The sequence below is a fragment of the Phoxinus phoxinus genome (genome assembly GCF_949152265.1).
Source record: "Phoxinus phoxinus genome assembly, chromosome: 7".
NCBI classification, from domain to species: domain Eukaryota; kingdom Metazoa; phylum Chordata; class Actinopteri; order Cypriniformes; family Leuciscidae; genus Phoxinus; species Phoxinus phoxinus.
This window is the reverse complement of record NC_136882.1, coordinates 24,510,899-24,523,466: the sequence shown is the minus strand read 5'-3', so window position 1 is coordinate 24,523,466 and position 12,568 is coordinate 24,510,899. Positions and strand designations below refer to the sequence as shown.

General features: G+C 41.0%; 1 protein-coding gene and 1 long non-coding RNA gene across 11 annotated transcripts in view; one reads left to right on the top strand and one right to left on the bottom strand.

Annotated features, from left to right (window-relative positions):
• The window catches only part of LOC307001416, a 138,633-nt gene that overhangs the window by 87,404 nt on the left and 38,661 nt on the right, over positions 1-12,568 (bottom strand). The window lies entirely within an intron of this gene.
• klf7b (Kruppel like factor 7b) overlaps positions 6,290-12,568 on the top strand; it is a 44,343-nt gene continuing 38,064 nt past the window's right edge. Inside the window, exon 1 of the mRNA XM_079617863.1 lies at positions 6,290-6,742. Within this exon, the coding sequence (XP_079473989.1) occupies positions 6,641-6,742 (102 nt within the window). The 5' untranslated portion in view covers positions 6,290-6,640. The remainder of the gene's footprint in view (positions 6,743-12,568) is intronic.

Below are 12,568 nucleotides of genomic sequence, written 5' to 3'. Positions count from 1 at the left end.
CCACTCTCCTCTCCCCCATAATGCCGTGAGCATGGCGAGCACTGCCGGGTCAGCCTCATAGCATACTAATGAGATTACAGCCCAGTGTGCCACATCAATAGAGCTACACTGAATCCCCCTCACTCCATACATGCTAAACCAGAACACAGCTAGATGCTCCGGTGCGCTTTCTCTATGTCGGATCCATTTGGAGGGATTCCAGACTGAATTTGTACAATCCTTTTTTTTTTTTTTTTCAAGAAACGATGACAGTAATGTTCAGCGGGAATGTTTGGCCAACAATTCAGGTACTGAACAAGTTTCTGGAAGACATGCACTCATTTTTTGTATTTTGCAACTGAATTTACGCAATACCTCAAGGTTTCCTGGGCTCTCCCGCACGCAGTCAGAGGCAATGGGATGAAAGCGAAAAGATAAATGTATTCCCTTTATCATCCAAAGTATTATTCCTTGTGCTAAATTAATCATTCTGTTCTCAAGAGGTCCAAATCTGAAAACCTTCTTTTCAAAGAGGACCTTTTTTTTGTGACATAGAAGACCCCCCTCAAAAACCCAGATAATAATAGTAAGGGAGGGAGGCATTCTCTTCATTTCTCATCTTCTCCTCTAGCTCCTTCCATCCAAAGCCACATAAAAGGTGTTCTCTCATGCAAGAGCAAAGGTGCTAGAGGTCAGGGTCATTTCTGGTGTACACGCCTAGACGGAAAGAGAAGTGAGGCTGAATGAGACAAAACAACACGGGCTGAGAGAAGGGGAATCTCGGCACGTCTTCAAGAGGGCCAGTCTAATGCGAGTGAACGTTTTCATCTCCGTGGCAGCGCTCCAGTCCAACCTAATTGGGACAATTCCCACTAGTGATATAATTTCATTCCTACCTCAGTGTGACTCCTATGATCTCATGCTGCAACCTCTTACTTCTCCTCTGATTCCCCTTCCTACTCTGCCACGTAGGCGACCACTGCACTGCCAATTGGGGTTTGAGCTATACCCAAAAGAAAGTCCGGCGTCTCGCATGAAATCAACGATGACAAATGAATGTGCTTGTGAAACATCGCATGGCTCATGAAATGCAACGTTTAATATCGCCTTCTTATCTTCGTAAGCTTGTGTTGTCACAACTGAGCAAGCAGGACTCATCATAACTAAAAATGAGTCTGTGTTTGCCTTCCTGTTTCTTCTCACTAACATTTATGTTATGCAGCGAGCGACTCCACTGTGTTGTGAGCTCGCAGCCGTAAGCGCCCGCTGTGCAAGAACACTTAAAAGGATGTCAGAAAGTCGAGTGTGATCACAGGTCACAGATGAGAGTGTGGAGGGCTGTGATGTAAGTGCTGGAGGCTGGGTGGGATGCCGTTGATGAGGGGTACTGGGTGAAGAGCGCCCCGGGGTCGGCTGGTAGGGGTCGCTCTGGGAGTCGGACTGACTGAACAGACAGGAGTGGCGCCAGGCTCTCCCCTGTGTGTGTGTGGAGCAGCAGGGTGCTGTAATGGTACAACCCTGTAGCTGCTAGGAACTGTGAGAATCCCAGTGACACGAGGGACCGCAGGGGAGGAGAGTCAGCCCCATGTGTTTATGCAAACAGATCAGTTGCCATGACTATCCAAGCAGCGGCAGATTCACATGATGTCACCTTGGCGGCGAGGGAAAAACCATAACACAGAAACACAGCTAATTTAGGACAACGCAAAGCAGGACTATCAACATAACACCCCCAAATCAGAGACTGGTAATGTCTTGGTTAAACACACTTTTTAAAAGAACAGTTCAATTTAAAAAAAACCGTTCTAACATTGTTTTCTCACCCTCATGTCGCTCCAAACCCGCATTACTTTTTCTTTCTTTCTTTCTTTCTTTCTTTCTTTCTTTCTTTCTTTCTTTCTTTCTTTCTTTCTTTCTTTCTTTCTTTCTTTCTTTCTTTCTTTCTTTCTTTCTTTATTTCTTTAAAAGAGTAGCAGAACGTTCATGCTACTCTTTTCCATTCAACAAAAGCATGACCAGGGGCTGCCTATATACAGTACACAAAAGCAACATAAAAGTAATCCATAGGACTAGTGTGTAGCATTCCAAGTCTTCTGAAGCCATAAGATAGCTCTTAAATTATTTAAGACTTAGCAATAACATTGTTCATTGATCTTGTACATCCATTTCAATGCTTTGCAACCTTAAACGTTCAGTTTTCTAAGATGTTGTCTTCATTGTTGTTGCAGAATCTGCCAGCAAATGTCACAGAGATAATGTAGACGGCCAACATAAATTAGGTTTTGCCAAAATTGCTAAAACAACTTAATAATCTTATAAGATACAAACCAATCTGTGATGTTTTCCATGATATGCCATTTTCCAACAGTGCATTTCTGAAACTATGCAGTTAGGCTACATAATAGCTGTGTTATTTCAGCTTGTTGCTAATTTTCTTTTTGAAAATAAACAAATATATTTGTGAAAAAAAAGAAAACAACATTTAACAAAGAAATCTAACACAGCAAAAATAAAAAGGTATTACTTAATATATTTATTTATTCATTCATTATTATTGTTTTATTCAATGGGCCAGTGAAAATGTTGCTACGACAAGTCAAAATAAAAATAAATAAAAAAAACAGTATTTTCTGGGAATGGTTAAAGAGCAGTGCGAGCATTCTTCTTTTGTGTTCCACATAAGAAAAAGTAATAAAGGATTGGAACAATACGAGTAAGTAATGTTTTTTATTTTTTTATTCCCATTTTGGGGTGAACTGTCCTTTTCATTTCTGTGTATGAAGTCAAGAGGAGTCATTTCTTATGCTTAGACACAACTACATGTAAGATTCATGATATCACATGGAGTTGTGTCTAAGCATAACATATTATTCCCCTTTTGACGTCATACAGCCTTTAAAATTTAACACTTCAGCCTCAACAGTAAATGTGTGAGGTAGGAACTGGGGCACCCTGTGTGTGTTTTATTCTGTGTGCCTGGCCCAGTTTGGAAGTTGCAGGGTTTGCCCCGGGTCAGGGCTAGGCTCAGTGGGAACCAGCTGTTTCAGACTTGGTGAGACAGCGGGTTAGCCATAGGAGGGAGTGATGAGCCAGTCATCAGGGCTTACCCTGCCCAGCTGTGCCACCGAGCCTGGCAGACTCGCACCTGCCCTTAACCCGCCGTGCAATAACACCAAAGCACACACCTGCTTTTTCTTTCCAGCATCCTCAGTCCCTCGGTAGTGCGCTCTGGCCAATGAGGAAGAGGCAGGACTAAGCCATGTCCCATCGGATCTGATCTGTGCGTCTGCAGCTCAGGAAATCACATGCACTTGGACATTCAGCTGCAAATCTTTCAGTGTATATTTTTGATAGAGACAGGCTAGCGTGTCTTGTGGAGCAGCTCCCACCCCTCCATCCAACCCCCACTCGGGCTAATTCTCTCTGGCAGGGAGACCTGTAAAAATCAATAGGGAAAATGTCCTGAAACAGTCAATCTAGCAACCATCTGCCCCGGTACTCCACTGAGACAAAAACCAATGTCCCCTGGGAAAGTGACGGAAGACACAGACAGCATAACGCACATACAAACTCAATTACTCACTGCAACTAAAACACTCTTTCGCATTGCAAAATCAGGCTTACACTTTTCTACTGCCTGTCACTAATTGCAACTGAAGTGTTTACAATTATCTAAACATTTTATTTGGTGTTTGTTACAACAAGATTGGTGTGTTTGCAGTTTCAAATTTCAAGCAATCTTTCTAACAAACTGTGGCTAACAAGAGCAGAATTCATTTAAAATGTTCATATTTTAAGTGAACAATAAACCTGTGTTTTGGCAGGTTGTTATGTTATCAAAACTTAATAACTGTAACATTTGCTTTGTTCATCAAACGTAATTAAATTATTCTTTATCATGGCATTTTCTCTCACTCAGCCCACATGTAATTAATGCAATTGCCATATGTTCCTAATTTATTTTAAAATGAAACTGTTCAATTTCCAATGTGATGGTGGCTGCTTCTAGTAAGAAGCAAAGTCAGTACTGTTGATTCGTCATCGTCCCATTTAACCAGAACAACATACCAAAAAATATCTGGTTTCTAGATGACTACTGAAAGAAGTGTTTTCAGTGGGAAACATCTTTTCTCTCTCTCTATGTATATGTGTGTAAAAAATATATATGCATACATACACACTCATGGGCAAAAAAATAAAACATAAAATAAAATGGCTAAACACTAGGCTTTAAATTGTCTTAACCATAAAGTATTGGTCCGGAAACTAGCTAAATTTAAGCAAATTTACTACTTAAAAAGCCATTGCTGTCTCAGAAAAACATCAAAGACAGACATTTTTGACAGAATTTGGGAAGTTAGTGATGAATCACAATCCTCGAACGTCTGGTTAGAATATAATAATAACTGCATATCTCCCACAGTGAAGCATGGAGGAAGAGACTGTGTCATTGTGTGGGGAGCCTTTTTAACTGCTAGTATTGGTGAGCTGCTTCACTGTGAAAACTCATTTTTAGCTTTGGAATACAGGAGAATATGGCAGAATGGCTTGCTTTCATGCTCCTGCCCAAATTGCAAAGCCAACCAAGAAGTGACTTGAGAAGTAGTCCATCAGGCTCACGTTTTGGCCTGTTCAGGGACCAGATTTGAACCATAATGGTGAATATTTGGTCTCACATTAAACTCAAAGGAACTGAGAGACATTTTTCAACTATTCATGAACTGTTGGAAGCCATTAACATTGGTTGGAACAGCACTGACTTTTCTTCCTGTAAAAAGCTGTCTGCAAGTTCTTGCTAATTGACCAGTGATTTGTAATCAAAATGGTAAAGACCATAAAAAAAAAACTAAATATTTTGTCTATTTTTTGCCCAGGAGTGTGTATATATATTATTTATATAAAATTAGGTATATATATTATTTTTGTCGCATTGTACATAGTTGAGTTGTATATTGCCATGTATAAAGCTAAAAAAAAAAAAGATCTGTTCATAGTTAAAGTCATAGATAAAGTCTGTTTATAGTTATATACAATATTATATATATATATATATATATATATATATATATATATATATATATATAATATTTTAATACACAAAACAATCATTGTTAAAATCTAGGATTCATGTGTAAATGAGACTTTTACAAAACAACAAAATAGGATAATTAATATCCATGCTCTGAATGTTGTCAATTCAAGATGGTTTATTATTTCAAAATAAATAAAGGATAGTATACAGTTATCTGGGGGAAAGGCCAGACAGTTGATCAGGATATATATATATATATATATATATATATATATATATATAGAGAGAGAGAGAGAGAGAGAGAGAGAGAGAGAGAGAGAGAGAGAGAGAGAGAGAGAGAGAGAGAGAGAGAGAGAGAGAGAGAGAGTCAGACAGACAGACGGATGATTCTGGAATGATGAATGAATGAGTGGTCACTTAGGTTTGCTAGGGGCAATGGTCATTATTCAGAAACATTATTAATTTTTAGGTTTCTGTTATACGGTTTTCAGGAATTAACAGTCTATAGAAGTGTTTCTGGCTTGCGAAAAACATCCTGAAGAGTCAATTACCCTTTACACAACAATAGCTAGATCAGTACTACTGCAAATCAATGCCATCAATTGCTGTAATAGTTGCAATTATAGATGCTCTTTGTGGTAATTTGTGCCATCAGAAGAGCTAAAACTATCATTTTAAAAGTGCTAATCCTCTTATTTCAAAATTCAAATATTTAAAGTATCCCTCATCCTGTCTGTGAACCACTCAATCCAAGTGATCGTGGAACATCTGAGGGGATCTTCACAGATTCTTTTTTTTTTTCAGCACTTGCCTGTGCCTCAATATTAGCCTAGTAACGTTACAGCACAACATCAATCTAATTTTCTGAAAAACTGTCTGTTTCCAACTTTATCGGCAGTTCTGTGGTTACCCGTGCACACTTTCCAACTGATATGACTTCATAAAGAGGTAAAATTGCCTCACGTTTCAACTGCAACTTCTACTTCTGTTTGTTGCGTTCTCCCTGGCCGTATGAGAGACGCCAGCGCTGCCGCTGCTATATAGCTGTCTAAAAATAGCTCACCTTTCACTGCCTTCTACGGCCCGATTGACAAGTGTCCTGAGCCAATCACGCTATATTATTCAAATTGCACTCCTGCTATTTGGCCATTTTAGCACCGCCTTACTTGGACGCCAGTGAGATCATCAACCCTATCAACCCGTATATGGTCACGCACGGAATTGATTGACAACAAACCACGCCCCCTCTAGTTCCCTTGGCTTCCTCTCGCTCGCGAGACAGCGAGCCCAGCAACTTGCCTTGGTGATCCACGGCATTCAAGATAAAGGCTACCTGGAATTTATAGCGCAAAAGAGACAGAGGCAATGCGGAAATAGGTGGACAGTTCATGTCACCGATTTTGCATCCCACTCCCAGGCTGAGGATCTGAGAGTTCGCGGGGATTGCAATTAAGTGACAAGAATTATTTTTATTTTTTCCTTCCTTTTCCTCATAGCGCTTAAATTACCAGCTTTAAACAACACTTCACTGAGGATTTGAAACATTCTTTTTGCGTTTGGCAGTGGGCTGAGAAGAAAAATTATACCAGAGGATCAAGCAACACTTTTTTTCTTCTTGTGAGCATCAACATGGACGTGTTGGCAAATTACAGTATTTTTCAGGAACTTCAGCTGGTGCACGACACGGGCTACTTCTCGGCGATGCCATCGCTGGAGGAGAACTGGCAGCAGGTGAGAGTTTGCGCGTAACTATTGGACTGTTAGTTCGCATAAATAAGCCGTGCGTATTTGCGCACATGGGTCTAATGCAAACATTCACAACTTCACAGTGCGCGCGTATGTCTAAACACGCTGTTTCCTTGTACAAATTATTACGTGTAGTGGTTTATAGTGATGACGAAAGCGCTGTTTTGCTGCTTTCATACTAAAGCATGGCTAGAACTCCGGTCTTTTTATTTATCCGAGCGAAAGTGATTATTATTAGTTAGAAGAATAATCTATAATATGCTTTAAGACGCATGTTTAGTACACTTCTCTGTTGTATACTCAAAGCAAAACAGATGTCAATGACAGAAGACACGAGATGATTCATGTGCATTATAGTCTACTTCTGACTGAAACTGACTGAATGGCGTTTTGTTAAGGCGCACGTAATGTGGCCAGAGAAAATAAGGGCTTGGCTAACAATAAGCGAATTGTTATTAAATAATGCATTCGTCTGTCAGATAACTTCGTGTTTTTCAGCCCGACGATATCAAGAGCAGTTCCCGATCTTCATGTATTATGTATTACCTCCGCCGCGAGGGTGCGCGCGTGAGTGGATGTGAGGAGAATGCATCCAAATCACCCACTCCTGAGAGCTGGTGTGCATCTGTATGACAATTTGCTGACTCTTGAAGGGGGAGAGGTAATCAATGATAATAGTGGTGTTTTACATTTTTATTATATCCCACTTATGCCTTCTGAAAAAGCTGGAGAAGGTGCACAAACGTGCCATTGGAACATAGTGATGGTTTTTAAGGGATGAGGTCTTAATGTGATCAATGCAAATCAATTGCGTTGTGTTCTTGGGCAATAATTGTTTTAGCAGCAAATAGAGTAATAATAGCACCAGGATTTGGAAGTTTTATAAATTAAACGGCAGCAATTTAATGATAAGATTTATGATTTGAGGTTAGAAGGACTTCTGGTAATCGATGTGGCGACGGACGCCTCTGCACGCATGCACTGGCTGTCTTCAGCTCATTGCAATTCCATGTGCTCAACTGCAGGGAAATGCAGTGAGTGGTTATTTATTGCTGGTGTGTGAACTTGAAACATATCTACCCCCACCAGCAATTCAACCGGCATGTCTAATACAAATATTATCTGGTAGCAAATGCAAATACAGACGTATTGGCATGAGTATAGAAAAAAAAATACAGGTCTGGCAATCTCATCTCGAAGATTAGAATAGAGAAGAAATACGTTGTGCAGGAAGACAGACAGGTCTGGTTCATCTGCTAATTCTGGCATTAATTAACTTAAAGCATCATGGTCATATCAAATAATAGCATGCATGTTTACATGGGGCATTTATTCTTTGCAGTGTAAATTGAATGTCCAAGCACATATGGATCACAATATATATATATATATATATATATATATATATATATATAATATTATGCCACTGGCCACTGTGAGTATTAGACAGGCTTTTTTCTTTGAGTAACATCATAGTTAAAGTTTGATTCTTTTACAAGTTGGGATAGTTTTAAAGTGTAGCCCTAGATCTGCCAGTGCAAGGTAAACAGCACCCTTTGAGAAGGAGACAAGATGGATAGCTGTGCTTGGCCCCTTGCGAGTGGAGCATGAATCAGACCTTAATGGATGTGATATGGGTGAATTGAGTTTCAGAGCTCAGGCTTCGACCAGGGATGGGGCGCAAGGGTCACGGAGGGGAGAGTGACAGAGGTGATGTGCTCGGGGATGACGAGAGGTTGTCCACCGAACGTGATGAAGTCCTGATGTGCACTGCATCTATTCCCCATGAGGAACGCAGACTGCTGGCACTGTCTCCCCCAACTTGAACAAAGACACTATCTCTCACTGTCAAGAAGAGACACAGAAGAGAGAGAAAAAAACAGAGGGAAAAGATAGAGAGGGCGGATTTGCTGTAATCACAACTCGCCAACCGTTCTTAGGGTAGAGAAGGGAAGGATTATTTTGGCGATGACCCGCAACCAAGGTTAATTCAAAGAGCGGCTGTTTGTGCAACAAGAGAGACCCTGTTGGCTCTCACGCCCCTCCCCAAGCAGTGCCACCCAGTATGACTCTCAGAGCTCATCATGGAGGCTGCAAGAGCAGGTGGAGTAGCCTGGGGAATGAGGCAGAGGCAGTAAACACCACCATTAGAGGGAGTCAAGGCAGCCTGGCCAATTAGTAAGGATCACCTAAGAGACGGGTTGGGGGGCTGAGTCTGTTTGTCTGCATCCATCAATCCATCTGTCCTCCATCAGCTAGCGCACCACGTGGGCCTTTGTTGGTGTGTCCTCCTCTGACAAGAAGGCCATTTTGTGGGTCACAGCAAAAAATGGGTCACTCTAACTCTTTGTCTACAAAGTCTGGCAGACCTGTCCTTACAGCACTCTTCTTCTCGTCGTCAAGTGTTTTGTTCAGAAAGTTTTCATTGCCATCAGTAACTCCAAATGACTTGATTCAAATTTCTGAAGCAGGGTCTAATTGTTGCGCACCCATCCCAAACCTAGGACTACTACTGTAAGTGTTGCAGTCTGAACCCATGATACTTGGCTGTCCTGATAATCCCAGCAAAACCTAAGACCTACTCTTTTTTCCCCCTCTTCTATCAATAGCTTTCATGCTAAAGGTTGAGAAAAAGAATCTGAGTGGTGAACTTCTCAAAGCTCACTGGCAGCTGGAGGGCAGACGACTGACCCACAGAAACACATCACAGTCAGTAGAACTGGAACACGTCTGAGCAGGGTCACGTAAGCCCCTGAGAGAAGCTGCAGGAAGCAGCTATCTGAGATGAAGGCGGTGCAGCGCTCAAACGTTGAGACTGGTCTGTCCCAGAGAAGCCCAGTTTGACAAGATAATGAATCGCACTGCATGCATATTCTGTGCTGTGAGTTTTTGCATTTCACAGCCCAGTAATTTTTTGAAACAAAGGGCTGGATAGTTAGGTTGGTGGATGGGGGTTGAGAAAGAGGCTACAAGATAACATTAAAAATGTATTTCAATTGAGTCAGGCTACAGTACGTCAGTGCTTCAGTGGAGGTTCCACACCTGACTGCTGGAGCCTAACATCCTTGCCCCTACGCTTTCTTGCTAATTCCCCCCTGCAGCCCATGGTGCAGGCAGTTGGCCTGCTTAAGCTTCCATCCATGCTTTTATCACATTCCTTCTCTATCCACATTGAGCTTGCTCCAGCTGAAGGCATTCAAACTTTCTCTGGGCAGTGAACACTGAAATGTGCATTATGTAATACCCTGAGGAACACAGCTGCTTTCTCACAGTGTATCTTCTGACAGCACAGACCTTTTCTGCTCTCTTTCTGCAATTGGTAAAGCTCCAGGACACCAATGTAATGGCCAAACGCATTACCTTGTTGACGACACCAGAGAAAGCTCCCCTGAAGCTGTAGAATGAGTGGTAACATTGCAATGTCTTCAGAGACCGAGATAATGTAATAAGCTCCTACTTATCTACTGGGAGACTTGCAGGTTTTGGCAAAGAAGAATCCTTGGAAGCTTTGAGGGTCTTTGTGCTGCATTTTAGATTCAACAACCTGAATTTTGTCAGTGGTGATGTCCTCACTTACTGACCTTACTCTGAGGGAAACACCTTGGCATTCAACCTCAAACCTGTTCTACCGGACTCTCTTTGAAGTGTTAACAGGTCTATCAGTACATGCTGATGCTCAGGCATGCGTTGAAATATAAGGACTCCCACATCAAGATAAATAAGCTGTCAAAAAGTTATCTTACACAGATATGCAGTACATCTGTGGAGGCTTGGCTACTCTGACACATCCCTTCCCCTCCAACAGTTTTGACCTCAGTGGCTCCTGCTGAACCAGTCAACAAGCTCCATTAGTCACTATGTTGGTGGTACATACTTTTGACCCACAATGGAAAGTGCCTGTCACTCTGTGTGATCCTATTGCTAAAATAAAGTTTTATAATTTAATTGATCTTGTCAGCAGTTTGGTTTCCACTGGATTATCGACCGGCCCATATAATGGCAGGGATCGGCAAGCAGACTGCATTCATAAGTCACCACTGTGTTGGTATTAGTATGACATCGTAAACCAACCCATTGTTCTGGGCATTTCCTGTACGCTGCCTCTACCAGTGACTAGACAGGTCAAAATCAAGCACTGTCTGGGTTTAGTAGAGACTCTGAATCACTGTCAAGTCATCATCTGTGATTGCAAATGAGTTACAACCTATATCTCTCAATGATTCAGATTTTATGGTGTGCAATCTAAATGCACTTTAAAATTCTGTGTCAGACGAAAGCAATAATATGGCATTTTAAAAAGTGTTATGTTAATCTTTAGTCAGAATAAAATCATATTAATTTGATTTTTGAGAAGTTTTACTAACAGACCCGGATAATACAATTGTAGCTAAGCTTTGTTCCAGCATATATACACAAGTTAATCTGACTATAATTTACCTCGGCTTTGTGCACTTACTCCAAGGATGCAGGTGACATGCAACATGTACCCTTCAGATAGTAGGTTACACATTGTGTCATGTAAACTTTTACAGATAGAAACGACTACTATTCGACTTCACAAAACCCACTGTACTGTAGTTAAAATGTAAACAATCTTAGCGACTACTGGAAAAGCATTGCTCCCAGACACAGCAGATCACTCAGCCTCCAGACAGCTGACAGTAATTAGGCAGTAGTGAGGTGCAGCAGGGGTCTTTCATGTATAGGACTGAACTAGGTTTCCCTTTGAAGTGGGGACCTTTCAGTCACATTCTCCTTTTACGTTTGAGTAAAGTTCATACTAAGCTTTAGCACAGGCTCCTTCTGATGCAACCTAGCAATTTCATGTTGAATTCCATCTCTTTGTTAAAAAAAGCTGTAACCACGAGCATGCATGACAGGTCTGAGCAAACTAATAAATAACAAGCTGTGGAAATTATAGAGAAAAAAAAAGCAATACCCGACTCGACTATTATTCTGTGATTTTGAGTTACTGCATTAAAGTGAAACAGCTTTCACAAGATCATTAGCATTTGAAGCGCAGCCCTAGCTCACCTTCATATACACTGTGTGCTCTGTTTACCAAATATCGTTCACCATGAAATTTGGCAATTGCTCTATAATTTATTCTCAGCGCTAGAGGTAGATCAAAGACGGCATCAAACTGGCAGTTGGTAGGTTTTTGAACAGTCAAACATAGGTTTGGTGAAAGGAGAAATTGGGGGATAATTTGCATCTCCAGAGAACACAACCTTCAACAAACTCAAGGGCTGAATTTTTTTTTAATATAAAAAATATATATAATAATTTCATAAGTTTAACAATATTCAGGAATGTTTTTCCATTACAATGACTTGTGTGCAATGTCAAAAGAGAAGAAACTGCAGCATTTTTTGCAAACACATGGAATAAAACGGTATGGTATAAAACCACATAAGTGTATAGACGGCACATAGTACGCAAACACAATCAGGAACATAAAATAGGAAATGAGTATGAATACAACAGTGCAAAAGTGATTTAAAAAAGGAAATATACCACTATTTTAAACTGGCGGAGTTGAATATTAAGCTTCGGACTACATTTCAAGGAAGCACTGTAGTTTCCCTCAAGTTGGAGCCAAAAATATCCCTCAGCAGTCTAAACCAGGGCATTAAGGATGAGATCGTGTAAATGAATGTTATGAGAAACGCTGAGCAATACTGATTATGTTAAACAGCCTATCCGTTTCCAGTAAGCACAGGAAGTGATCTCACTCTCGATCTGGCCACACAAGCTCTGAGGCGCTAATGGTCCATGGTTATCTTCACTGAGGGTGTCTGTTGTTTGTCT